Source organism: Macaca mulatta, chromosome 16 (genome assembly GCF_049350105.2).
Source record: "Macaca mulatta isolate MMU2019108-1 chromosome 16, T2T-MMU8v2.0, whole genome shotgun sequence".
NCBI classification, from domain to species: Eukaryota; Metazoa; Chordata; class Mammalia; order Primates; family Cercopithecidae; genus Macaca; species Macaca mulatta.
Genome location: NC_133421.1, coordinates 69,129,759 through 69,156,953, shown reverse-complemented (window position 1 = coordinate 69,156,953; position 27,195 = coordinate 69,129,759). Strand labels below are relative to the sequence as shown.

The 27,195-nt window shown below is 58.8% G+C and overlaps 2 protein-coding genes across 16 annotated transcripts in view; both read right to left on the bottom strand.

The window, feature by feature from the left end:
- Positions 1 to 24,598, bottom strand: part of CCDC103 (coiled-coil domain containing 103) — a 144,803-nt gene extending 120,205 nt beyond the window's left edge. The window contains exon 1 of the mRNA XM_077972100.1: positions 24,589 to 24,598. The gene's annotated coding sequence lies outside the window, so the exon portion shown is untranslated. The remainder of the gene's footprint in view (positions 1 to 24,588) is intronic.
- Positions 1,697 to 24,949, bottom strand: ADAM11 (ADAM metallopeptidase domain 11). Of its 15 annotated transcripts, none has more exons than XM_028836597.2 (27): positions 24,618 to 24,949; positions 24,207 to 24,382; positions 14,372 to 14,448; positions 14,119 to 14,185; positions 12,170 to 12,255; positions 12,008 to 12,083; positions 11,507 to 11,573; positions 11,374 to 11,441; positions 10,906 to 10,980; positions 10,751 to 10,822; positions 10,415 to 10,581; positions 9,467 to 9,551; positions 9,264 to 9,354; positions 9,095 to 9,146; positions 8,536 to 8,635; positions 8,382 to 8,453; positions 8,171 to 8,263; positions 7,616 to 7,696; positions 7,135 to 7,185; positions 6,968 to 7,031; positions 6,642 to 6,741; positions 6,306 to 6,425; positions 6,045 to 6,213; positions 5,842 to 5,956; positions 5,666 to 5,756; positions 4,298 to 4,315; positions 1,697 to 3,804 (listed from the first exon to the last, which is right to left on the bottom strand). In XM_028836597.2, the coding sequence occupies exons 1-27, from the start codon at positions 24,793 to 24,795 to the stop codon at positions 3,789 to 3,791; spliced, it is 2,427 nt and encodes an 808-aa protein (XP_028692430.1). In that variant the 5' UTR covers positions 24,796 to 24,949; the 3' UTR covers positions 1,697 to 3,788. The 15 variants fall into 15 exon arrangements, with proteins under 15 accessions (XP_028692430.1, XP_077828173.1, XP_014975368.1 ...); XM_077972047.1 differs by having other exon boundaries at positions 11,378 to 11,441; positions 24,695 to 24,949; XM_015119882.3 differs by having other exon boundaries at positions 24,847 to 24,949.
- Positions 24,950 to 27,195: the final 2,246 nt, after the last annotated feature.

Here is a 27,195-nt window from a genome sequence, read left to right as displayed (position 1 = left end):
ACAGAGAGTTCGGTGCCTCTCCAGCATCCCCTTGCCTACTGCCCACGCAGGGGACACTTAGGGCTTCAGGGTTTGGTCCAAGGCTGAGAGGTGTCTGGCGACTCTGCACTGACCTTTTTTTTTTTTTTTTTTTCTTGAGACAGAGCCTTGCTCTGTCGCCTAGGCTGGAGTGCAGTGGTGTGACCTCAGCTCACTGCAACCTCCACCTCCCGGGTTCAAGTAATTATCTGCCTCAGCCTCCCAAGTAGCTGGGACTACAGGCAAGTGCCACCACACCTGGCTAATTTTTGTATCTTTAGTAGAGACAGGGTTTCACCATATTGGTCAGGCTGGTCTCGAATTCCTGACTTCAAGTGATCCACCCACCTTGGCCTCCCAAGTGTTGGGATTACAGGTGTGAGCCACCATTTTTGGCCTGCACTGACCTTTGAGAGTCACAGAGGCTGAGCCTCACCTGTGCCCTCTCTGCCTTCTTGCCATTCATCTGCCAGAAGCCACCCTTTCCGTATCTGGAGGGTCAGCTGAACCACACATGAGACCCAGATAGACCGGGAACTGGGAACTGAGAAAGGGTTAAGCATGGACATGGAGGAGTTGAGAGGCAGAAGCAAAGGAGAAAGTTAAAAATAGTGTTATTCAGCCTAGAGCAAGGAAGACAAGGGCACAGCTAGACTTCAGTTCATGACTGATCGGTTTGAGAATGAGTCTTGCTTTTTTCCCCCTGCACTCTGAATAGGAAGAAGCTGACCTTCTGCCGCGGGAGACACTGGAGTTAGATGTTACCCAGTGTCCTGCGGCGACCAGATGCCAGAGTAGGAATCTAAGCTGAACGAGGCCCTGGGTCCTACTCTCTTGACACGTGATCTGAGGTGGCCTTGGGAACTCTACCTGTTCAGGAATGGGGGGGCTATGACCCCAAAGCTTCTAGCTGCCAATTCTCACCAGGCCCCTGCTTGGTGCTGCTGTTTCTTTCTCCATTTTTTCTAGCCTTTCATTTGTTTCCCTGCCCCCAACTGCTTCTTTTTTATCTTTTCCCTTAACAAGCAGGACTTCCAGAGCCCAATGGATCCTCCCCCAGTTCTTCCTCCCGGTCCCTCAGTCTGTGAATACCTCTAGGCCCAAGCACTCAGCAGGGGAAGACAGGAATAATCATCGCAGGTTCCTGGCTCAGACTCAGCCCCCAGCCAGGGGAGGGACTCCCAGCACTGGCCTTGCTTAGTCCCCTCCTGCCCCAGGCTCGGCCAGAGGGCACAGGGGTGGGGAAAGAGCAGATTCTCTGCTGCCCAGGAACACGATGCCCTGGGTCCAGACAGGCTGATGGTTTTGTCCAGCGTTTCGGAATCTTTTGGGAGAAGAGGAGAGGTTTCTTTGGCTTCAGCCATAAAAGGGAAGTTGGGTCTCCTGACTTTTGGGAAAATGCTTTTCTACTCGCCGTGGCTCCTGCTTTGCTGGAGCCAGAGGAGGGGCACAGCTGTCTTTGTTGGAAGAGCCGAAGTAGCAAAGTGGGAGGGCCAGGCCTCCACCCTGTTTCCTCACCATGAATGGAGAGGAACACCCCTTCCTCTGGGTCCTGGAGCTGGTCCTGAGCGCTCCCTTCCTGCCTCCAGCACCCCAGTTGTCATGCTCCCTCCAGAGCCAGAGGGGACAGGGAGGGGACAAGTCACAGCATGGCCATTGACAGACAAGAGACACAAGGTTGGTGTGAGCTCCCTGGAAGCCCCAGGATGGGATCTTTAATCGATGCTCCTGGCCTTGCCTCCCCACCCCCAGCCCAGGTGGCATATGTACAGGATGCTGTGTGGAGGCCCAGGCAGAGGCAGCCTCCACTCCTCCCTGGGTTCTGCCAGGGTAGGCACTCGCCAGGGCGGGGCAGGAGGATGCAGACAGCTGGGAGCCAGGGTGGACTGGTCACAGGAAGTCTCATGTTCCCTACCCCATATACATGAGCACACACAGACATGCCCGTGTGTGCAGAGGTATTCACACTTGTGCAGAGATGTGGATCCAAAAGCTGTGCCCAGATGCACTGTACCTGTGTGCACGGGTGCACCACCAGAGGACAGATGCCTTACGGCAGCGCAGCAATAGTGTGACACCCAGCCCTTTCCCCGCCCCGCCTCAACTTGTAGGGCTGGTGGGGCAGAGCTGGCTGGGGGGGGGGTCCCTCCACTCAGCCCTTAAGTGGGCAGTGCCAGCTGGAGCTCACTGTGAGGACCCCACTGCTGTCAGGTGCATCCAGCCACCCAAAATGATGTCAGCGGGTCCCAGGCCTGTTTGCCCCTGAGGGGGGTGTGAATAAACAGGGAGCGATTTCCTCCACAGCGCCTCCTCGAAGGTGCCCCAGAAACAGAGGGGCTCAAACAGGCAGTTCATGGGCCCTGGGGTGTCAGAACTCCCTGCCAAGTGAGGGCAGGGCACCCCTGGTGACAAGAACTGTATTCACTTGTGGCTTTCATCCGTCAGGTAGCTGGCCCCCATCTTGCCCCTGCCAGCTACCTTTTAGGGTCAAGGAGCCAGAGCTCTGCCCTCCGAAGCAAGGGTCACGAGGGAAGGCCACCGGCAGGATTGTGTGAGAAGACTGAGGAGCTGTGCCTGGCTCCGCCTGGCTCTCAGGCTTGCTGCAGCAGGGATGGGTTGGGGCAAGTAATGGGGGGAAACATCTGTAAACTTACTACTCGGCCCTGGAATGGGGGTAGGGAGTGGAATGGACTTGATGGGGCCTTAAGGACTTCTAGCAGCCTAGGATCATCCATGAGACTTCCCTTTCCTACTTCCTCTTGTACATCCCAGGCAGAGCCCCTAACCCTCCAGGCACTGGGCCACCTCTGGCCTTCCCTACCTGGAAGAGTCCTCCCCAGAAAGATGGCCCAGGCGGGGACATCTAGGCCACACCAGGGGGCACCTAAACCCTGAGTCGGCCCCAGAATTACCCTTCTTGAAAGGGGGAAGGTGCCATTTTATTTCAGGAACTATATTTTCTAGACCCCGCCCCCCCCAAATCCATGCGTCCTGACAGGGACAGCAGGACGGTTGTTTTAGAATTGAAGACGATCTGGGACATGTGGTTGCCGTGCCCATAACCTAGGCCTTGGGCACAGCACAGGCAGCTTTGGTTTGAATCAGCACTCATACTTCCTCCAAGCTCAGCGGGGCTAAGCGGGGGCAAGCTGGGATGCCCAGCCCCTGCCTGTGCTCAGTGACAGGACTCCGGGCGTGGTCATCCTGGGGGAGGGTCTGGGGGATGGCCACACCTCAGTTTCTCCGGGCCCTCCTGTAAATGTCAAAACATGCCCACATCTGCCCTGGCCCTAGCACCCCCGAGTTTACATTCATGGATTAAGATTCAGTTGTTAAAAATGTAGATGTCAGCCCCGTCCCCCTAGGTCCCAGAGAGGTAAGACCCTGGTCTCAGCTGCCTGGTTGCAAGGAGGGGCCATCCAGGCTAGGTCCACTGATGGCTGCCTGGGGGCATCCCTCCAGGCCCCCCGAGTTGAGCTGTGGCAATCCATGAGATGGAAGCTACATTCACACGGGGGAGTGGGTGTGCAAGGCTGAGTCGCAGGAGGTGGGCGGGGGACTGTGGAGGAAGTGCACTCCAGGCCTGGTCCACCCTGGTGGTGCCAAGGGCAGGGCCACAGACCCCACCCAAACCCCTGCGGAGCCAGGAGTTGAAGGGTTTGGACCTGGAAGACATTTGCATGGTGCCTCCCTCCGTGGCTGGATGGGGGCAGCCTCGTGGTTCAGGGCCGAGACGGTGGGTGCCAGGCTTGGAGGGAGGGGGGTGGCACTTAGGCCCCTCCAGACCTGGAACGGAGAGGGGGCATCAGGGGAGGACGTGAGCAGGGGCCACGGGGAGAGCCCCCCAGCAGGGTCCCCGGAACTCAGTGCTGGGCCCTGGAGGCAGGCAGCAAGTCACAGGCTGGCCGGGGAAGGGATCTGCGGGAGGTCAGACAGTGGTGACATGGAAGACAAAACAGATGGGACGCACAGGGAGGCCCTCCCAGGGATGGGGACCGCCAGGGGCACAGCTCCAGTTCCACTTGGTGGCGGGGGAGGGCCTGGCCACAGCAGGGCAGTCGAGAAGGACGTGGCCTGAGCGGGCGAGGGCAGCAGGGACCTTCTTCCCTGAGCGAGGCTCTCCCACCCCTGCTGGGACAGCCTGGCAGCAGGGGTGGGGGAATCAGCCCCCGTTCCCCATCCACAGAACGCGGGGTGACGAATGAGATGGAGGAGACAAGGACAGCGGGAGGGATGACGTGGCCGGCATCACACTGCCCCCTGCTGGGTCGGGTCGTACCTTCCTCGGCGGATGTTTCTGCAGGGGGAGGATGGTGGAAGGGGAGAGGAAAAGGAGACATCTGACCTTCTGCTTCTCTCAGGGAGGGGCCTTTGGCTGCCATGTGACCCCTTGCCCCAGAGCGGGGCCAGGGTCCCCAGGGCCTGGACACTAATGTAAGGGCCTGGGAGAATTACCTAGGGCACCCCAGGTAATTACAAAAATTACAAAAAATTACAAAAATGCATCCCAGGTTCCAGTTCTGACTCCGCCACTAACTCAATCATGTGACCTTGGGCCGTGGGTTCCTCCTCTGAACATTAAGGGGGTTAGACCAGCACAAGGACCCCAGACTTAGACACGCACAAAGCATGATAGGCTGGGTGGGGACTGGGGACCAGAGGACACATGCCTGGCTTGGGCAGCCCCTGCCCAGCTCCATTCTTTGGCTATTCGGGGATGCTTAGAGGCACGCTGGGGCTCAACCTCCTCATGTTTCCAGAGCTGGAAATCCGAACTGCTAGTGTAAAATCTCCTGATTTCTTTTCTTTTCTTTTCCTTTCTTTCTTTCCTTTCTTTTCTTCTCTCCTTCCTTCCTTCCTTCTTTTCTTTCTTTTTTTTTTTTTTTTTTTTGAGACGGAGTCTTGCTGTGTCGCCCAGGCTGGAGTGCAGTGGCCGGATCTCAGCTCATTGCAAGCTCCGCCTCCCGGGTTTTTACACCATTCTCCTGCCTCAGCCTCCCGAGTAGCTGGGACTACAGGCGCCCACCACCTCGCCCGGCTAGTTTTTTGTATTTTTTAGTAGAGACAGGGTTTCACCGTGTTAGCCAGGATGGTCTCGAACTCCTGACGTCGTGATCCGCCCGTCTTGGCCTCCCAAAGTGCTGGGATTACAGGCTTGAGCCACCGCGCCCGGCCTCTTTTCTTTCTTTCTTTTTTTTTTTTTTTTTTTAGTCTTGCTCTGTCGCTCAGGAGTGCAATGGCGCGATCTCGGCTCACTGTAACCTCCACCTCCCTGGTTCAAACAATTCTCTGCCTCAGCCTCCCAAGTAGCTGGGATTACAGGTGTGTGCCACCATGGCTGGCTAATTTTTGTATTTTTAATAGAGACAGGGTTTCACCATGTTGGCCAGACTGGTCTGGAATTTCTGACCTCAGGTGATCCATCTGCCTTGGCCTCCCAAAGTGCTGGGATTATAGGCGTGAGCTACCTCATCCAGCCTAAAATCTCCTAGTTTGGAAATGTTAAGCCCTGCAGGCGACTTGGGCCTATGATGTGTGAGCTCTGGTTTAGTTGAGTTTTCAGGGAGGGCCCCTCAGCTCCACCAGTCAGGGGTTCTGACCCTCCCATCAAGGATGCCAGGGGGCACAGGGTGTGTGCGTCTCTTACTTAAATCCCCAGCCCGTGCCACCCAGGACGATGGCTGCAACCAGGACAGCCCCGGCGATGGAGCCAATGATGATGTTGGTGCCGCTGGGACCTGGGGAGAAGGGCAGGGCTTAGTTGGCAAGGACAGGCATAGAGAGTGGGACAGACAGACCCCCCTCAGCCAGCTCCAGCCTCACCTTTATATCTCTCTGTCTCCCCCGTGGGTGGGGACGTGGGCAGGGGGTTGTGGATACTGCAGTCTTTGCCTGTCCAGTCTGGCTGACAGATGCACTTCCCTTCATTGCTGCAGACCTAGAGGCAGGGCAGGGCCAGGAGAGGTGAGCAGGGGCCTGTCCCCTCTTGAAAGTCTTTCCCGCCATCCCAGGCTCCAGGCAGTCACCCCGTGGTGGGAGCAAATCCGGCGCTCCCCACTGCCGGGGCAGGTGCTGAAGTTGAAGGCAGAGGCTGGCAGGCAGCGATGGTCCAGGCACAGCATGTTGGGCCCGCAGGCTGTGCCATCCTCCACATAGCTCAGGTCAGAGCCGTCCGCCAGCTGCACGTGGCCTCCCCTGGGGAAGCGACACAGCCAGCCTCAGCCCTCTGTCTCCTAACCCCCAGCACGGCTGCAACCTTCCCTCCCTAGTCTTGGTCCTGGCAGCACCTGCAGTCCAGCTCCTTGCCCTGGTGGTAGAAGGTGACACTACTGATGTCTCCTACCAGGTCCCCTAGCCGAGGAGCTCCAGAGACGTTGACGCAGAGGAGGAAGCCACACAGCACATCCCTGTTGGGGCACATAGAGACAGTGAGCCCCAAGTTTGACCTCAGACTCAACTACTGAACTCTAATCTGCCCTCACCCTGCACCCTGCCACCTGATTTGCCACGTTTCCACCCACTGGGACTGACAGGCTCCTCCTGGGAGAACCTGTTGCCCCATCTCTGAAAAGTCTCACACCCACCCTGGAGCTGAAAGGCCCTCTGGGAGCCTCAGTACTCACTGCTTACTGCACTGGACCCAGCCCGATCCTTTGCGCCCACAGCTCCCACGCTCTGTCCCCTCCACGTTCAGCTTCTCATAGCAGAAGCGATCAGCAGCCGCTGTGGGGAGAGGATGCCAAGTGTCACCTCACGCACCCCAGGACCCACCCCAAGACCTCAGGCCTGCATCTCCCACACTCTGGCCTGATCCCCAGGCTGCCTGCCTGGATCCCTGAGATCCTGGGGAGCTATACCCTTGGGGGCCTGTTCAGTTGGAACCCACTCTCCCCAGCCCCTCAGCTCTGGATCCTCTGGAGTCCCCGCTCCTAGCCCTAGCCAGACTCACCATGGCCCCAAAGAGCCTGGCACTGCCGGTCCCGGGTTTTGCAGCGACCTCCGTAGCAGCGGCCCTGAGGGTCCAAGAATTAGGAGACAAGGGATGGAGATGCTGAGTGGTCACAGTGGAGACAAGAGACTGCCCTGAAGCCCAGGCTGAGGGGGCAGCCATCATACCTGCTCATGGTCACAGTAGTAACCGTCTAACTTGTGCAGGTTAGGGGGGCACTGTGGAGAGAGGGGTGGGGTTGAGCGGAGCAGCCCCAGGACTGGACCCAGACCACCCAGATTTGCAAGCCCCAGAGCCACTCCAGCCTCCCTCCCTCGTAGGGCTGGGAGATAAATGCCTGGCAAGTAATTAGGTCGTAATAGATGTTAACTAATATTATCATCTACTCTGATCCCTAACCTACACCAGGCGCCGGGCCAGGCGCTGGGAATACCAGCCAGACGATACATTCTGGTTTAACGATTGAAGGAACAAAGCCAGGAGCATGAAGAACCCCTTTCTCAGATAAGAAAACTGAGTCTGATCACTGGGGGTTGAAGCCAGCTGTGGAGAGGAGGGGAGTGCTGAGCACTCGCCCGGGAAAACCAAATCGACAAGGGTAGGGGTTGCCTCGCCCAGGGCTCCACAGGACGGCGGGGCCGGGCGGACCTGGCTCGAGTCCCCGGTGCAGGTCTCCGCGATGTCGCACTCGTTCACGGCCTCTCGGCAGGACACACCCCGTGGCTCGTACTAGAGAAGAGACGCGCTCCCCGGGTCAGGCAGGATGGATGCCTCGGCCCTGCCCTCCCCAGGACGCCAGCTCCCCGGGCCCCCACGTCCCCGGGCCCTCCAGCTCCCCAGTGCCCCTTATTTCCCTGCTCCCACCAACTCTTGGGAGGCTTGTTCTTATTTCCCTGCTCCCACCAACTCTTGGACGCTCCCCACCTCGCTCCCAGCGCACTCAGCACCGCCCCCAAGCCCGCCCACGTTGCCTCCCCTCCTTGCTTCCGGGCAGCCTTCCCTTCCCGCTCCTCGTAGCCCCGCCTTCAACATCCTTCAGCCCCGCCCCTTGCTCCCCATTGGCGCTGTCTTCGCATCAAGCCCCGCCCCAGAGGCCTCCGCCCACGAAGGCTCCGCTTCCCTCCGTAGCTCCCGCCCCTTATCTGAAGGCCTCCAATCGCTCCTCCTGTGTCCTGGCCCCGCCTCCCGGCCGGTCCTCCTTACCTTGCAGCGCCGACAGCAGAGCCCGTCGCTGCACATGGCGTCGTGAGTCAGGGTGCATTTCTTGCAGCAGTTGCCACCTGCGCGGCTGCACTCCTGAGGGACGCGGGAGAAGGGGAGGGAGGCAGGCGAGCCCTAATCCTCCCACTCGGACGCTCCCTCGTGCCCACCCCCGCATCCGGGTCCCCCACCTGGCGCCCGCACCACCGCTCACCTGCACCGAGCCGCAGTCGCACTCCTCCCCTGCCTCCACAAAGCCGTTCCCGCACTCTGGGGGGTCCAGGAGCTGGACCGGGAGGACAGGTCGGGAGTCTGACCCGGACCCCGCCCAGGCCCCGCTCCCATGCTCCCCGCCGCGGGGCTGGTACCTTGAGGGGCTTGTTGAAGAGGCAGCTCCCACCACCCTCTTGCAGAAACTGGTTGTACTCGTCGATGCTGCAGCGCGAGAACTTGCGGGGCAGGTAGAACCTGGATAGGGCGAGGGGAGGTGCCGCTGGCTGCTCCCTTCCAACCCACCCTCACCCGTCTCAAGGCTGGGGAGGGGGTACACTGGGGGACTTGGTCACCATCGCGAGGAGGCGGAGGATCTTCCCCGGGATTGTACCAGAATCCTCCCGCCTGTCCCTGTCGCTCCCGTCCCCTCCGCTGAACCTGGGGACTCGCAGCCGCGCTGGAGGGAAGGTGTCTCCATGCGAGGCTTGGGCGGCGCCCAGTGGCCACGATGCGCACTGCAGCCTGGCTGGTTTTGGTGTCCCAGCAGGGAAATCTGGGTCTCCCGGGGCAGTGTTTGCGAAAACTGGGCTGCTTGGGATCCTGAGTGGTTCTGTGAGGTGGGCCTCTTGAGCCCCCTGGTCCAGACTGCCAAACGATGCTCGCTCTAAGACTCCCCTCGCCCAAGACCTTCCCCCGGTTTGTCCAAGAACTCACCCAGTGTCCTCCATGATACAGCCCAGCCAGATGTCCGGACACTTGCAGTCCCCTGAGGGGAGAGCCAGGCGGATATGAGGGAGGCCAAGGACCACCCCTCCCACTGACACCCTCCGCGTTCCCGAGCTGCTGGGCGTGGGCCACACGGGGGCTTCCGGGGGGCGGATACCTGCCGAGCTCCGGTGTTTGTTCCACATCATGCCCAGGTTCTGCCCCAGCGTCTGGGCAAGGGTCACGGCCATTGCCCCCATGTTGCCGTACTGGGGGTGGGGAAGATGGGGCACAGATGTCTACATCTTCCAACAGGCACGTCGTGCCCCTGAAGCCCCTTTCCCTCAGCCGCCACCCCAGCCATGTCCCCTCACTGCTCACCTCGTTCACACCCCCGCCCCGGGACAGGGAGCAGATGCCCCCCACGTAGGCTGCCCCGCTGCTGGTGCTCTGGAAAGTCCTGCCCCTGGAAGGCAGTGCACTGTCAGGATGGCCTGCTGGCCTCCCCTGTGGCTCCCCGGGTGGTGGTGGTGCCTTAGGGAGCCCCGCACACTAGAGTCCTTCCTCGGGAGATGAGCCCGGCCCTTTACCTCAGCCTTGGTGACCCCAGGCAAGACCCTTCCCCGCCTCCTTGGGTTCTTGTTTTCTTTTCTTTTTCTTTCTTTCTTTCTTTTTTTTCATTTGAGACACAGTTTCACTCTTGTGGTCCAGGTTGGAGTGCAGTGGCACCATCTTGGCTCACTGCAATCTCCACCTCCTGCCTCAGCCTCCCGAGTAGCTGGGACTACAGGTGCACACCACCACGCCTGGCTAATTTTTGTATTTTGAGGTGGGGTTTCACCATGTTGGCCAGGCTGGTCTTAAACTCCTAACCTGAAATGATCCACCTGCCTTGGCCTCCGAAAGTGCTGGGATTACAGGCATGAGCCATCGCGCCCGGCCCCTTCTTGGGTTCTTTTGCCCATAAGGCAAAGGAGAGGCTCCTAGTAGACCATGTCTAGTTGCAAGGCCCTTTTATTAGATTTTTTCTGCTACCAGGGCACTGGGTCCCTGAGGAAGGGATGCTGGGACAGTTTAAAAGGGGAAAGACAGAACTAAGAGAAGGTGAGAGACAGAAGAGAACCACCAGGGCTAAGACAAGGGCATCAACCTCAGATTCGGGGGATGATGCCCAGCCTGTTGCACGTGGCTGGGGGGAGGTGGCAGGTGCAAGGTGAGCCCAGTCCCCAGACACTGAGAGGAGCACCTGGCACAGGGCAGGTGTTAAGTAACCCTAAGCACTGTAGCAACTAGCAGAGGCTGGCAGGAGGTGTGGGGTGGGGGACTCACGAGAAGAGGTGGGTGGCATCGCTAGGCTCAGGCAGACCCTCCCGTCGGTAGACCATGAGCCGGGCCAGGGTCTCCAGGAGGTCATCCTGCACCTGGATCTTGTCCCCATCTGCCCATGTTTCCATGGCAACCAGGACGATGCGAGTGTTGAGCTGCTCCTTGTATATCTGGGTAGAAGATGAGGGGGCTGGAGGGTGGGAGTGGGTGTTGGGCCCAGGGCTGGAGGAGGACCTGTCTCTCCAGGAAGTGGGAGCCAGGGGCTGACGGTGCCCCCTGATGTGTGTGATGGGGTGGGGGCCATAAGGAAGAGGGAAGGAGGGAGGGAGAGCTGCTTACCACGTCAGCCAGGTTCACCACAGACTTGGCAAAGTTGCTGGTGAGGACCACTGACTGTCGCATCTGCTCGAACTGGGAGAGAGGAGTGCGAGGAGGGCGAGGCTCCTCTGGGGCCTCCTCCCAGTGTCACCCCCCATCCCTGCCCTGACACTCACCAGCTGGTGGTCGTTGATCACAATTAGCTCCACGTACTTGGTCTCACTGTGCACGGTAGGGTGGCCCCGGCGGACCTGGGGGGTGGGTGGGCACTTGGAATCAGTCCCTTCCATGTCTGACTGATCTCATGGCCAAGCCATGGGGATGGGGGGGTCTGAACTCCAGCCAGGGACAGTGCCAGCTCCCCACTGGCAGAGGGTGCTGTCCTTCCTCAGCTTTGGAATGAGGGCAGGCAGCCTCGGTTTGCCCAGGATGTGACCTCTGTAGATGCCAGCATTAGGGAAGGGGTGGGGGCTTCTCCCAGACACAGTCCCTGGTCCCCAGCCACATCCATCAGAGCCCTCCTTCGCCCCAGCCATGGATGGGGGTGCCCTCCTGCTCTGGGCCATGGCCCGAGGTCTCTCTGCAGCCTGAGGTCTGTGCAGCCTGAGGTCTCTGCAGCCCGAGGTCTGTGCGGGCCCCCGTACCTGCCTTTTCCTTCTCAGCCTCGGCCGGTTTGGAGGAGCCGACTGGGCAGGCACAGCAAACAGGCAGCCTGTGGGGAGGGGGCAGGTGAGGGGGGCACAGCCGGCCCCTCCCCACCCCCCTTCCCTCCCTTACCTAGTTCCCTGCATCCGAGGGGATCTGGGAGGAGAGGGGTCCGGTAAATGAGGTGGGGAAGGGGTCCCTGCAATGAGGGGAAATTAGTTCTTGGGGTGCCAACTGGGTCTGCTCCAGGCCCACTTGGGGGGGCCAGATCCAGTCCTCACCCCCATCCCATCCTGGGGTGACCCAGAACTGGCCAGAGCTCCCATGTCGGATCTGATCTCCCAGATACTCAGATTCCGGGGTCAAGACCTGGGGGCACTCTGAGAGACAGGGGCAAAGGACATTGGAGCCCAATGGGAGGTCACTTAGGGGACAGAAGGGACATTGGAGCTGGGGGCACAGGGGGAGCTGGGGCACAGGAGGGAGGGAACCAGAGCTGGGGTCACTGAAGAGGGCAGTGAAGCTGGGGTTACTGAGGGAGGAGCAGGAGGAGGAAGAGGTGGCAGCAACAGCTGTTGGGACAAGCTTGGCAGAGCCACCAGAGAAGACGGCAAGGGGCTGTGCGGGGCTTACCTGAGGGGCTCCCCAAGGTCCAGCCATGTCTTGGGGCTCCACAATGTAAGTCAAGTTCCCATCAGAGAAGACCCCACTGTGGAGAGAGAGGCGCAGCTCCCCACCGTCCCCAGGCCTGGGCCGGAGGCTTCTCCCAGCTGCCTGGCCCCTCCCGGTACTCACTGCAGCCCCTGGCAGGTGGAGAGGGCAGCGAAGGAGTGCAGGTTCCCCCGGAGCTTCCCCTGGTAGTAGCAGTGGTCTCCAGCCCCCTGGAGGAGCAGAACAGTGAGCAGAACGCTGGCATGAGGCTGGGGGCAGCTGACAGCCTCAAGGCTTTTTAGGGGCCACTGAAGCTGCCCTGTGTGTAGGTGGCCACAATCCCCGAGTATACCTGGGGCTCTGGGGCCTGTTTCTAGATGAGTGGTGCTCCTAATCTGTTGTGCCACCCTGGGCAAGTTCCTAGCCCTCTCTGGGCCTCCTTCACTTCATCTATAAAATGAGGAAGCTGGACTGTAGCAAAGGTTTTTTTTGTTGTTGTTGTTGTTTTTGTTTTTTTGAGACAGGGTCTCGCTCTGTTGCCCAAGCTGGAGTGCAGTGGTGCAATCTTGGTTCACTGCACCCTCTGCCTCCCGGATTCAAGCCATTCTCATGCCTCAGCCTCCCAAGTAGCTGGGATTACAGGCAAGTGCCACCAAATATAGCTAATTTTTCTTTCTTTCTTTTTTTTTTTTTAAATAAGACGGAGTTTTGCTCTTTTTGTCCAGGCTGGAGTGCAATGGCACGATCTCAGCTCACTGCAACCTCCACCTCCTGCGTTCAAGCGATTCTTCTGCCTCAGCCTCCCAAGTAGCTGGGATTACAGGCCCGTGCCACCATGCCCAGATAATTTTTGTATTTTTAGTAGAGATGGGGTTTCACCATCTTAGCCAGCCTGGTCTCAAACTCCTGACCTCGTGATCCACCCGCCTCGGCCTCCTAATGTGCTGGGATTACAGGCGTGAGCCATTGTGCCCAGCCTAATTTTTCTATTTATTTATTTGTTTGTTTGTTTTTTGAGATGGAGTTTCGCTCTTGTTCCCCAGGCTGGAGAGCAATGGCATGATCTCAGCTCACTGCAACCTCTGCCTCCCAGGTTCAAACAATTCTCCTGCCTCAGCCTCCTGAGTGGCTGGTGTTACAGGCATGCACCACCACACCTGGTTAATTTTGTATTTTTAGTAGAGATGGTGTTTCACCATGTTGGCCAGGCTGGTCTTGAACTCCTGACCTTAGGTGATCTGCCCACCTCAGCCTCCCAGTGATGGGATTATAGGAGCCCGGCCTACAGCAAGGGTTCCTAGCCATTTGCTGGGGCTGGGGAAGGGATCAGACTCCTTTGAGAATAACAGGCAGCATTTATTTAGCACCTACCATGTGCCCAGCACTGCTCTGTGTACTAACCATATATTATCTCATTTAATCATGTACTCGCCCCTAACATCACACACAACCTCATGCACTGCCTCCCAGGACGACCCTGGGCCTGTGGTTGGCTGAGGAGTGATGGGCAGCATGTGTCCTCCAGGCCAGACTTGTGGGTTGGGGCTGGGGGGACCAGCGGCACCCTCCCCCTCCAGCTCTGCCTCCTGCAGAATTACTTGTGCTCCAGTTACTGAACAGGCGGTGGGGGGGTGGGGGGGTGAGACAGGCTATTTATAGACACTCATTCATTTTCAGACTCTAGAGCCTGCAGGGCTGGGACCCTGGTGTCCCAGGCAGCTGGGATTTTCCGGGGCCTTGGTACTGAGTAAGAAGGGCCTTTCCTCAGCTGCCCCTCTCAGGAGAGTCTGGAGAGGGGGATTCCTGGCAGCCGGCTCGGAACAATGAGGTCCCTGTAGGCCCCACGCAAGGCAGGTGGGCTGGCTGGGAGTCAGAGCTCTGGGGCCAAGTGAGGGGAGCTCAGGGCCCCATGCACTCCAGCTGCCCACTGTCCACGTTCAGAGCCTCTCGGGTCGGGAGAGAGGGAAGGTGCCGAGGGGCCAGGCCCAGGACCCCATCTCCAGCAGCCACCTGTCCCTATACCTGTGACCACAGAGCCAAAGAAACAGCACCTCCCTTCCACCCCTGGCCCCGGTCCCTGCAGAGGCACTCACGGTGCTGTGCTGGGTTGTTCCCTCCCGGCTGAAGTGGCGCTCCACGTATTTCGAGGAGAGGAGGTGGCTGAGACAGAGGGGGCAGCAGGAAGGGGGTCACGGGCAAGGTGAGGTCTGGCTTAGGGCCCGCCCCAGCTCAGGATCCAGGTACCCCCTGCCCTGGCCCAACCCCCAGCCCCCCAGCAGCCAGGCCCTCGCCATGCCTCCCCCACCCCACCACCACCCTTCCTCCTGGGCTCAAGGCCACACTCACTGGTTCAGCTCCAGGTCCAGGGTGAAGTTTGAGTTGAAGGCTGGGATGACGAAACTCACCTGGGCCAGATGGACAGGCTGGTGTGGGGGGAGAGCAGAGGGGGAGTCAACTCAGGGAGGCCTGAAGGTGGGAGTCGGGGGGACCCCGAGACAGACAGTAGCCCTGGGAGGGGGTGGCCAGCCCTAGCAGCTGAGGGGACCATTGATTTGGGGACGAGATGCTTTGCCCAAGCTCCTCTTCCTCCACGACCCTGCTCCTTCACTAGTGGGCAGAGGCAGGAGTGCTCAGCCCTGAGCACAGCCCCCTTTCTGCCCTCTGGGCCTGGGCACTTGTGCATCGGGGGGCTGGGCTGCAGGTGCGGTCGGGAGGGAGGGGGCCAGCCACGCCAGCCCTCCGCCTCATTATGCCCTCCTGGCTGGTGAGGGGCACCCCACCATCAGGCAGAGTAACAGGAGGGCCCCAGGAGTATCAATGGGGAAAGGACAAACAGGAAGTGGGAGACAGGACCCTTGCTGCCTGTTCCCCTACCCTGGCGCCAGCCTCTATCTACATAGGAGGCCTCGGACAGGGGCGAGTGGGTGGGAATGGATGGTTGCACCTCCGGAAACTGGGCGACAGGCGGGTGCCATCCTGTTGGGAGGAAGGACTTGGCTCCTCTACCCCCAAATCCATTGCCCTCTGCCTCGCCCAAAGCAGCTCATCTTTAATATTTCAATCCCATGGTTAATTTTTAAACACGGAAGTTTTCCTGATAAATTTTTCAAAGTGCAGTAAGGCTGGAGGCTCCAGATTGCCATGGCAACGCACCAGGCCTGAGCAAGATGGCGGCCCCCCAGGCCTGGGCGCTCGAGGATGCCCGGATCACGGCAACCCCAGGGCCCAGGAAGGGCTGAGAGGACTCAGGAGTGGGGCCTTCTCCCTACCCCTTGTTCATTCCAGAAGACTGACTCCAGACCCCCACATGAGGGTCACCCACTCTGCCCTGCAGATGGGAGGCTTTTGTTCGCCGCCTGGCTTTGGTGGTGGGGACGGCAGGTTGCAGGAAGGAAGACAGCCCCAAGGTCACGGTCATGAAATCCATAGCCTGTGCCTTGTCGTTCTTCCTCCTCAACCACCTCATCACTGCTAATCTTTACCGAGCACTTCTTGTGTGCCAGGCCCTGGTCTAAACACTACGAGTATCGCCTCGTTTGATATTCACAGCAACCCTATGGGATAGATTACTGCCATTCCCATCTGAAAGATAGGGGACAGGCACAGTGGGGCTGACTAACTTGCCCAAGGTCACACAGCTAAAAAGTGGTGGAGCTAGGGAGTCTGCTTCTAGGGCTGTCTCACCTCAAAGGTGGGGTAAAATGGAAGTGGGCCCAGTGTCCATGAGAGGTCCTGAGAGAGGAGCAAGGGGGGGGCCAACGGCCAGGGCCTGGGCGAGCAGACCTCTGCGCCCCAAGGACACCGACTCATCCTATTCCAGGCTGACCAAGGCTCCCAGTTCCATCCTGAGCCCCTAGAGCATCGATCAGCCCGAAATAGAAAGTCAAGGACAAGGAGTCGCCACATCCTCTTCCCGGCCCATGGCCTGAACCATCCTGGCCTTCCCCTGCCCCCGGGACTGTTCCTGCTTGTTCTATCTGCCCTCCACCAACAAGCCCCTATGCCAGCCCCCTCCACAGCTGCCTAGAGGAGCAGCCTGCCAGATCCCTTGCCCCGATGCCGCTCTCTCACCGTGCAGCCTCAGGGATGACCCAGCAACCTCTCTGAGCCTCAGATTTTCCCACTGAAAATGGTCAGATGAGCCCAGATGCGAGGCCAGGAGGTTGGCTGTGTAGTGGGGCCGTCCTGGGCCTGGAGATTCTGGCAGAGTCTGCCCTGGCACCAACAGAATCTCCCTCACTCAGGAGGTCTGTGAGCCATCCCATCGAGCCTGCTTCCTCTCTGTAGAGGCCAAGCCAGCCCCAATTCTGGGGAAAGCCCCAGCTGACAGGGGAGCAAGGCCAGATACTTTAGGACCCTCCTTGTCTACCACCTCCTGCCGCCTGCTGAGCTCTCACACCCCTTCCCCACCTGGTGCAGCTGAACTTCAGGGGTGGGCTGTCCCCTGCCCCAGCGGGACACAGGGCTTAGACCAGATAAGCCCCTGGGGCAGTGCCGGGGCAGCTGGGGCTGGGGGCTGGGCATGGCTGGAGGTGGCCCAGGAAGGGGCTGGGAGAGTCCCCAAAAGGCAGTGGGAGAGAGAGAGAGACCACATACCAAGGCATGTTTGCCTGGCCTGGCCCCATGTGGGGACACAACTCTGTCCCTAGTCTGAGGGAAGAGATGGGTCAGACAAATCTATCTCAGTCCCCAGAATCTCTGTGGCCCTGGCCCTGGCACCGCCCCAAGCCCAGCTTTAGGCCAATAATGTTCTTTTTTTTTTTTTTTTTTGAGATGGAGTCTCACTCTGTCGCCCAGGCTGTAGTATAGTGGTGCGATCTCAGCTCAATGCAACCTCTGCCTCCTGGGTTCAAGCAATTCTCTGCCTTAGCCTCCCGAGTAGCTGGGATTATAGGCACCCACCACCACGCCTGGCTAATTTTTTTGTATTTTTAGTAAAGACAGGGTTTCACCATCTTGTCCAGGCTGGTCTTTAACTCCTGACCTTGTGATCCACCGTTGGCATCCCAAAGTGTTGAGATTGCAGGTGTGAGCCACCCTGCCCGGCGAATGTTCTTTTTTAAAAATTAATTAAGTTTTTAGAGATGGGATGTCACTATGTTGCCCAGGCTGATCTTGAACTCCTGGGCTCAAGCCATCCTCCCGCCTCAGCCTCCCAAAATGCTGGGATTACAGACTTGAGCCTCCGTGTCTGGCCTGAGCCAATGCTCTATCAAAGCCAAACAGAGTTCCCTGCCTGGCCCTGCTTTGTACCCCTGCCCTGCCTCTGACCTCATCCCATTGTCCCTCCATCCCTGGGGGGAGGGGCCTTTTGGTCTTGAGGTCACACCAGCCCTCAGCTGACCCTGTGCCCTGCACTTGTCTCTTGCTCCCCCGGCTGCCCAGGCTCTCACATGCTCCAGCTCATTTGATCTCAGCCTGCCCAGGCTGTCTGGTCCTCATTTTACAAATGCCAGGATGAGGCTCAGGGAGACACCTGGAGGTGACTGACCCAGGGTCATGGCTGGGTGGCTGGGGAGGTGTGGGGCTGGATCTCACCCTGGGGCTGGAGTTCGGTTGTCACAACAGCTGTGACCGCCTGGCAGGGGTGACCACCCCTTCCACCTGAGTCTCCTCTCTGGCTGGCCCACCCAGTCTCCTAGACATCTGCTTCACAGGGACGGTGCCTCGTCCTCTCTGTACCAGATGCGGGGTGCAGAGAGAAAAAGGCAAAGATTCTACCGAATACCCAGAAGCACAAATACAGGTGCCTGGGCTCTGCCCCAGACCTACAGACACAGTCTTAGGAAGGAGGCTAAGGAGCTTTAGGATTCCCAAATGCTCCAGGAAATTCGAGAAGGGAGACCATTGCTCCCCACCACCTCCAGGCATAGCCCCTCATGTGCTGACTCCGAACTCCTGCCCTGACCTCCCTCTCCTCCCCACCCTCACCTGCATGGCCTGCACCTGCCAACCCACGCAGGGCTTTGGCGCCCTCTGCCTCTGGGCCTTTAAGCACACAGTAGACATACACTTATTTGATCACGGATTTGGCTTTTCAGGTGGGCGACCTTTAGTCCCCTGGAGCAAGGGCTATGCCTGCTTTTTTCCCTGCCCACGGGCTCAACACTCACATTGAATGGAAAGGCATCGCAAGGCCTGAGATAAGCTGCTTCATGCCCCCGGCCTCAGTTTTCCCCTCAGTGAAACAGAATTGTTGGGCCAGGAGCGGTGGCTTGCGCCTGTAATCCTATCACTTTGGGAGGCCAAGGTGGGCGGATTGCCTGAGCTCAGGAGTTTCGAGACCAGCCTGGGTAACATGGTGAAACCCTGTCTCTACTCAAATACAAAAGAAATTAGCCGGGCGTCGCAGTGCGCGCCTGTAATCCCAGTTACTCGGGAGGCTGAGGCAGGGGATTTGCTTGAACTTGGGAGGCGGAGGTTGCAGTGGGCCAAGATCGTGCCACTGCACTCCAGCCTGGGCGACACAGCAAAAAACTCTGCCTCTACAAAAAAAAAAAAAAAAAGAAAAGAAAAACCAGGATTGTTGTGAGGATTAAATAAAAGCCCTTTTGAATGTGTTATCATAAGGGTCAATAAGAAGAAGGAAGTGTAAATGTTCCAGCTGAACAGGGCTTTGAGGAACTGGATAAACGACCTCTTTGGATCACCTACTGTGGCAGGGACATGCCAGAACAGTGGCCTTATGCTCCTGATCTGGGTGGATGGTGTGATTTACCTGTCAGGTGTCTCACCTGAGGATGTCTTTCTGGAATCTCCTCCCACAAGGAGATACCACCACCTTGTGGGCCGGGTGGCTGCAAACTGGGGAGGAGCCGGAGAGGCAGGAGCTCCGCCTGGGAGTATGTCCCAGCTGGGAGAAACCCCCCCCCCCCACCCACCTGCCAGCTCCCCCTACCCGCCCCTAGCAATGCGTTGGGTGCTCCATTTATCAAGAGGGCAGCAGGATTCCCAGACAATGAGAACATCCAGATGAATTTCCAATGATGGGATTTGACCTACATTTTTGAGAACAGAGCCACCTCCTTACCGGGTCATCAGTCCCTCTGGGGACAGACTCTGGACAGCTGAGTCCCTCTAGGCAGCCGGGAGGGTGCTTGGGTGAGGCCAAGCCCACAGGCCAGAGTCCTGCTCATGTAGTTTCTCCCCTGGACCCCGCCTGAGCCTGACAGGTAACCCCTAAATATCCTGGCTCCTGTTTCTCACACCCAGCCCTCATGCCAGCACCAGGGCCCAGCACCCTACCTGGACACTCAGAGATGTTGACCATCGACTATTTTGCCAGATCTCGGGCTGGACTCCTGACATTCGTCATCTAAAGTCCTCATAGCAGCCTGAGAGATGGGAACTATGAGCATATCCCCATTTTATGAATGAGAAGTTGTGGTTTAGGGGGCTAAGTGGCTGGCTCAGGTCACACAGTCAGAAGCAGGGGAGCAGGACCTGCACTAAGGCTGTGCCACCTCAAAGCCACAGTGTGCAGCCTCTAACACCAAAACCGAGCCTGCTTAACTCTGGCATGGCAGGGCTCAGTTTATGCCCCCACCTCGCTCCTGGGAACAAGCTGGGCCCAGCACATATCCTAGCCCTGGCTTCTAGCTGCCTGCCCCAACCTAGGAGAGAGCCGCAACTTTGGCCACACACATTATAACGTGGCCTTGGCTCTAGTGGGGTATCAGGGCCCCAAGCACAGACCCTGGTCCCCCTGTGGCACCCTGCCGGCCCATCTTCAAGAGCTGGGGGCGAGCCTTATTCAACTGCCCTCCACCTTTCTGCAGGAAGAAAACACAAACACTGTTGCAGCACACGCCCACCGTGGAGGGCTTCTAGGGTGGCGTTTTCAGTAAATGCTGGCCTAGGCAGCTCTCGCAAGAGCTTAGCCCAGAGACTGAGGCGCTCCTCCCCTAGCTGGCTCAGATGAGCTTCTATGTACCAGGTCTGCGACCTCCTCACCCCTGACCCTAATCACCTCCCCATGTCCTGCTCTCTCCTTGTTCCCAAGGAGTCTGGGTCTCCCCGGGGGAAGGCATAACCCACACAGCAGCCTGGTGCAAATCAGGAAAAGGGGTCCCAAGGCCAGGTGAGGTGGCTCACACCTGTAATTCCAGCACTTTGGGAGGCTGAGGCTGGTGGATCACTTGAGGTCAGGAGTTCGAGACCCGTTTGGCCAACATGGTGAAACCCCGTCTCTATTAAAAATACAAAAATTAGCTGGAAGCGGTGGTGCACGCCTGTAATCCCAGCTACTCAGGAGGCTGAGGCACAAGAATCGCTCCCTCGCTGGGAGGCAGAGGTTGCAGTGAGCCCAGATCATGCTGCTGCACTCCAGCCTGGGTGACAGAGCGAGACTCTGTCTGGAAAAAAAAAAAAAGAAAGAAAATGGGGTCCCCCTGCAAGTCAGAATGTGTGTGGCCCCATAAGCCCACGGATTGCATTCAGCTCACTAACCCCTTGCCCAGTCACCCTAGTCCAGTGAACAACCAGCCCAACTGTACATGGTAGTTTTGTCTGACCTGTACCACGCCTCAGCTGCAGGCTCCCTGGGACCACAGGTTTCTGCACTCCCAGAAGCTCCCCCACTTCTCTGGGCCTCAGGCCTAGCCTGCTTCCAGGCTGGACAGAAGTGAGGGGGTTGCGTGCAGTGGCAGAGAGAGGGCAAGGGTTCGTCTGTGTCTCTCTTCCCGTCAGCCCAGAGCAAGAAGTGGCAGTGCGCTGAGTGAGAGCCCTGCTTTGGGGATCAGTCTTGACTCCGTGCTCAAGTGCTGTGTCACTTGGGGCAGTTACGTTGCCTCTCTGTGCCTGTTTCTCCATCTGCGAGATGGGAGTAACAGCCCCACCTCTGGGAGCTGTGTTGAAGATTAAATAATTACACGTAAAGGAGTGCCTGCTGCAAAAAGGCCTAGTCAATAATTACAATTTCTCTACCTTGTTCTTTCTGTTGTTGTTGTGTTGTGTGAGACAGGATCTCACTCTGTAGCCCAGGTTGGAGTGCAGTGGTGCAACCATAGCTCACTGCAGCCTTGAACTCTTGGACTCAAGCGATCCTGCAGCCTCAGCCTCCCGAGTAGCTGGGACTACAGGTGCGCACCACCATGCTTGTGTAATTTTTTTTTTGGTAGAGACGGGGGTCTCACGATGTTGCCCAGGCTAGTCTTAAACTCCTGGTCTCAAGCAATCCCCTAACCTTGGCCACTGTGAGCCAATGCACCTAGCCTAATTTCTCCAGCTTCTAATTCCTTCCCAACCACTGTAACTCTTCCTCTGTCCCAGCCGCACCCCCACCCTCGCCCCCATCAAGCCAGGAATCTTCAGCACGTAAAGCCCTTTCCCATCACCACCTCCTGAGAGTAGGTGGGACTGAGGTATGTTACCATCCTGATTTTAGGGAACAGGAAACTGGGGCTCCGAAAAGTCAAGCGACCAGCCCAAAGCCACAGCGGCTCAGCGCTCCAGGCCCTGCCAGCCAGCATGTGCCCCTGGACTTGATACACGACCAGAGATCTTGCTGCCAGCTCAACACCAGTTGGGCCTGAAGTTCCAAACCAGGGCAGTAAGTTAAGGCAAAACCCAAGCAGTGCTCGGCTAGGGTACTTCTGGCTAGGACACGCACAGGCTCAAGTTCGCACTGGATCCACCATCAGACCCCGTGGCTCTGAGGCCAAAAGCGCTCTAACCCCGGGAGAAATGCCAGGCAGGAGATTGAGGGTTTGCCATATCTCCTTCCCATTAGGGAAAATATTCTGGATGTGTCTTTTTGTCTCCTTGCTCTGGGCGGAGTTGGGAGACTGCCTCCTGGACCCAAATCCAGAGAGCCCTGGAGGCAGAACTGGGAAGTGCCCTGGTGTGGAGAAAACTCCCAACTCCACTGCTTAAGATCTGATTGACTTCGGGCAATTTACTTCATCCCTCTGAGCCTTAGTTTGCTCATCTGCAAAATGGGGCTGACCAGAGTTATAAGCTGCTGGGCACGGTAGCTCATGCCTATAATCCCAGCACTTTGGGAGGCTGAGGTGGGCGGATCACCTGAGGTCGGGAGTTCAAGACCAGCCTGACCAACATGGAGAAACCCCATCTCTACTAAAAATACAAAAAATTAGCCGGGCGTGGTGGTGCACGCCTGTAATCCCAGCTACTCAGGAGGCTGAGGCAGGAGAATCGCTTGAACCCAGGAGGTGGAGGTTGGGGTGAGCAGAGATCACACCATTGCACTCCAGCCTGGACAACAAGAGTGAAACTCCATCACACACACACACACACAAAGTTACAAGCCTTACAGAGTTGTGAGAAATAAGTGATGTAAAGTGCATACAAAGCTTGGCAGAGTGGCCCATAGAAGTCCACAGCTTTGGGACCTCAGGGGAAATTGAGGCACAGATAAGACAGGGCCCCAAACAAGTCCCTTGAGGAGGTTGCCACGAGGGCCCTAGGAAGTCTCAGTCCCAGAAGACCCCAAAATTGGAGATAATCACTGCCTGGCAGATCCACGGAACTCCATTTCCTCCCCACAGGCTCTCAGACACCCCTCAGAAGTATCTGGAATCGGTGGATCACATACACAACTCACATGCACCCACTCACCTGCAGAAGAACACAGAGACCCCCCAACCTAACCAGTTCAACTGCACCCATCCTGACCTTCCCACGCAGCTGCAGACACCACCACAGCCCAGAACCTCCTACCCTTTGCCGCCTCTGTCTCTGCTCAGAAAGGGCCCGGCTGAAGGAGCGACCTGTCCAGTTGGAATATCTGACTTTTCATTCCTACCTGACTCCAGGCTTTCCCTCATCTCTGTCCCCTGACCCCATGGTGGCATCCCTCCATGACTCAATCTGCATATCCCTTAAAGCACAAGCCAGAGTCCCAGCAGTCGGGTGGACCATCAGTTCCTCCACAGTGTAACCATGGGGTTCACAGTTCACAGGTAGCAAGTGACACCAGGCAAGACAGCCAGACTCAGTGACCAGGACACCCCATCCCTGGCCCTGGGACCACGCACCTCCCAGGGAGCCTGGGCAGTCACTGAAGGCAGCTTCCACCCACCACCCCACCCCCAGTGCCCACGGGCCTGGACCATTAGCCCCCTCCCCCTGCCCCTCTGCACGGCCCTGAGTGATGGTCCATCTATTATGCATGCTCCCTTCCTGCTCCATCCATTTCATCAGTATTCCCCACCCCTGTACCACCCCGCATCCCCCTCTGCTCCCCTCCCTTAAGGGCTTTTAACCAAGTACATTAGGCAGGGCCAGATGCCAGTCTGACAGATGTCCGTAATGTTAGCCTCCGTTTCCCTCCTTCCTCCCTCTGCCCAGCCCAATTTACCTCCCACCACTCCCAGCTGCCAAAACTTTCCAGGCCTCAGTTGTACCCCTCCTCTGGGTCTCTCCCCTACACTTTTTGTTTGTGCCGGGCCTTTGCCGGCCAACCCGCCCTCTGCTGCCCTGTTGGCCTGGCTCACTTTCAGCTCCAGCTCTTGGAGCACTGGGGCGTGCTGAATGAATATTCCATCTGGGTGATTATTATTCACATGATATTAATTAATTATTAATTGCAATTAATCTCCTTCATGCCTAACCTTCCTCTGGGAGGCAGGTGGGGCTTGGCAACTGAAAGGGACAGTGGGCAGGCAGGTAGAGCTGGCTTAGGGCCTCGAGTTATTTTCCAAGGCCCCACCTTCAGCCAGGACAGGAAGGAGAACAACAAGCCTATCTGGGCACTGTGTGGAAACTGAGGCAGCAGCAAGCACTAAGCTGTTCCAAGAAAGCCCACTGAGGTGGCTGTGATGAGAACCTGGGAACCCTAATCCCTGACTGGAATCTGGGCTGCCTCTCCCTGCCCCCGCACTTGCCCCATCCAAGCCCTGTTTTGAGCAGAACCACTAGCTTTGGCGAGAGCGAAGCAGGGGGCCATTGGAAGGCTGACCCAAAGCGGGCCTAAGACCTAGGCATTAGGGGTCCCTGAACACTGAGGACAGGGGGCCTGCAATAATGGGAGGGGGCCTTGGGCTTGGGCAGTCCTGGGATCCCCACCAGTGGGCTCCAGCACCCACCTGATAGCCCACTGTACGGAAGGGGACTCTGCGGGGCAGCTGCTGAGGAGGGCTCCAGCCCTGGCTACCCCGTGGGCTCTCAGGGGCTCTAAGGCCTGCTTTAGCCCCTGGCCTCACCACCCAGCCCCACTCACCGGGCCCCCTGGTGGCTCCTGGCGGACCCTGGTGTCCAGTTGCTGCTTTCGGACCTCTCCCCCGGAGCTCTCCCTGACCAGACGGCTGGGTTCCGTGACCTCAGGGGCTCCTGGGCCCCCCAGCTGGGGTAAGCGCCCCCATCGCAGAGCTCCAGCAGAACCTTGGGTCCCAAGACCTGGGGAAACAAGGCCATGGCTGCAGGCAGCTGCCCATCCTGGGGCAGGAGACTTGGGAAAGGGGTGGACAAGCTGCATCCCCCACTCTGGTGTGGCCCCTGGAGCCCTAGGGCGATCCGGGTGGGGAGGATCTGGCTGCCCTGCAGAGGCAAGAGCCCGCGGGGAGGGGGCCAGGAGCTTTACGCCCGCCCAACCGTCACGACTGCCCCCCCATCCGCCCAAACCCGCAGAGACCTGCAGAGCTGGCCGGTCGGCGGCAGGGGCAGGGACGCGGTGGGCCTGGCCAGCTGGGGACAGGTGGGTGGACGCACCTTTCCTCCTCTCCCGCTCCCCCACCCTCCCGCGCTCCGGACGGGCTGTCACCCTGAGAGCACTGCAGGAAAAGGTGGCTGCAGCAGCAAGCGCCGCACATCTCGGGGCGGAGGCAGGGAGGGGGCACCGGGACCAGGTGGGGGTCACTCACCAGGCGGAGGGAGCAGCGGCAGCAGCAGAGCCGCGAACGCCCAGCGCCGCAGCAGCCTCATGGCTCGCTCATTCCTCCCGGTCCGGGGGCTGCGGCTGCGAGCGGCGCGGGGAGGGCGGGAGCAGGGACGGGGGTGGGGAGGCGCCGGCTGCGGAGCCCGGGCGGGGGCGCGGGGCCGGGCGGGGGTCGCGGAGCGGTGGGGGCGGCGGGGACGGCGCCAGGGCTCAGTGCGCTCCGGCCGCGGCCATCCCGGCGGGGCGGCGGGGCCGGGTTAAGAGCGGAGCGGCGAGCACGTGAGCCCAGGGCCCGCCCTCCGCTCTCCCGCCGCCCCCCGGCCCCCCCAGCCCCGCAGGGCCCGGGCCGCCGCCGCGGGAGGACAAAAGAGGCGCCGCCCCGGGGCCCCTCCCCGCACCTCAGGGGCCTCTCGTCAGGTGCGGGGCGGCGGCGCTCCGCGACCTCATCCCGCGCCCCCTCCTCGGCCACCTCTGCCTGAGCATCTCTGAGGACTCGTAGATTTGTAGGGTAGAGAGGCAGGGGACGGGGGACCCCCGCGGTCGACCCGGCGACTGCCCGTCTGGGGCCGGGGGCAGGGGCGTGGCTGTGGCGCCCGCTTTCGCCCTTCGGTCGTGGTACCCCCTGGAGAGGCTGCCCGAGCCCCAGCCCCAGCCCGGAGCGCCCCGCTTGACCCTAGGCTGTGGAAGCTGGGGTTGGGGTGGGCAGAGGCTCTTGGCGAACGCCAGGCTCCGCGCCTCTGGGATTTCTTGCACCTTTGCTACGGGTCGTGTCACTGAGGAGTCCTCCCAAGCCCGCGGTCCAGACCCCCTTCCCATCGGCTCCTTCTCCCCGCCAAAGATGTCCCGGCGTCTAGGAGGGCTTCAGGGATCGCTGTCACTCCAACCATCAGGAAGGGCCGGCATCTCCGTCTGGGTTCCTGAGTCTCTCACAGGCGCCCTGTCCTTCCCCCTAGATAAAATATAAACTAGCCAGATCACTTACATGCTGCTAGCATGCCCCATGGCTCCCCCTCCCTTGCTAATCCCAATCCTTAGGAGCAGAAGACAACTCTGGAGACCCCCAGCATTCCCTCTCTGGTCAGACTAGGCTGCCCTGTTTGCAAAAATACTGGACCTCCCAACCTACATCCCCAGCTGTGCCCTCCACCCAGCTCCTGGGGAATGATGAGTCCCAATAGCAGGGCTGGGACCTCAGACTTCTGCTAGGGGTGCTGAAGGCCAGGTACCTGAGATGACGTGGGGTGTTGTGGGGCATGGCAGGTGGGAAAGCTGATAAGTCCCCACTCTAAGCTTTTTTGTACCCATGCTAGGGGACCACAAGTCACTGAAGAACAAGATTGGAGGCAGGGAACCCCTTCCTGGGTCCTCTGCTTCCCCAAGGACCCAGGGCCTCTGCTGGGGATGAGGGAAGTGCCTCTAGCTTGTGATGCCCCCATCCCCCGCTCTATTTTAGGCCCAGGAGAGGTGAGAAGGCGATTTCCCAGGAGGCGCTGACATCAATGCAGGGAACGAAGTGACTCCCCCCACCCCCAACCACCTGCCATGCCAGACCCAGATGCTCAGCAAGGCTGAGCCAATTCTTCCTTCGCTTTGGAGACATGTCGAGAACCTCCTCCAAGATGTAGGCGCGAGGAGGCTCCTGGGAATGAGGGCCTACTATGTGGTATTCCTGGAAACTCATGATGAGTCCCGAGGGAGAGATTGTGCTCCCCATTTTACAGAGGGGGAAACTGAGGCTCTGAGAGGTTATGTGAGCTTCCCAAAGTCACACAGCTGGTCAGTGAGAGGCATGTCCCCTACTCTAGAGCCTCACTCCTCTTAGCCACCCCTAGTCCTACTTCCACCTCTGCCCTCCATTTGGGACCAGAGAGGACTGGTATATCTGGTCCCTTGCACCCTCACCACACACCCCAGACACGAAAGTGGCTGTCTGCTCCAGCCTGCCTATGTCCCAGGGCCACATCAGCAAGTCCTGATCAGGAGTGCCCCTCAGTAGGCTGGGTGAGGTTTGTCATTTCACAGTGGGGGCCCGGGGCTGGGAGAGTCTGGGTCCTCCGACATGTTCAAGACCATAGAGTAAGCCCAATCTGTGGTCCAGGTCTCTTCACCAGAGGCATGTTCCTACCACATCGGTGGCCCTGGGACCCTAGACTTCGTGTTGGGGAGACTTGATGAGCCCTAAGAGTGACTCTCCCTGGTGGCACCCTGGGCTAGTTCCAGTGGGGACTAAGTCATATGGCTCCCTGGCCCCGGTAGCCACTTATATTCCTGGGTCCCCTGACTCCCAGCAGATCTGGCCAGAATTTACTACTTTTTGTTTTGTTTTGTTTTGTTT

Bases quoted from the DNA above. Each gene is read 5' to 3' on its own strand.
- ADAM11 (XM_077972040.1), bottom strand. From the start codon at position 24,795: ATGTGCGGCGCTTGCTGCTGCAGCCACCTTTTCCTGCAGTGCTCTCAG. The intron at 9,552-10,414 runs GTGAGTCCCCCA...ACTGCCTTCCAG, and splicing joins GATGCCACCCACCTCTTCTC to GGGCAGGACTTTCCAGAGCA. The intron at 8,264-8,381 runs GTGAGCGGTGGT...CGCGTCCCTCAG, and splicing joins GCGACTGCGGCTCGGTGCAG to GAGTGCAGCCGCGCAGGTGG.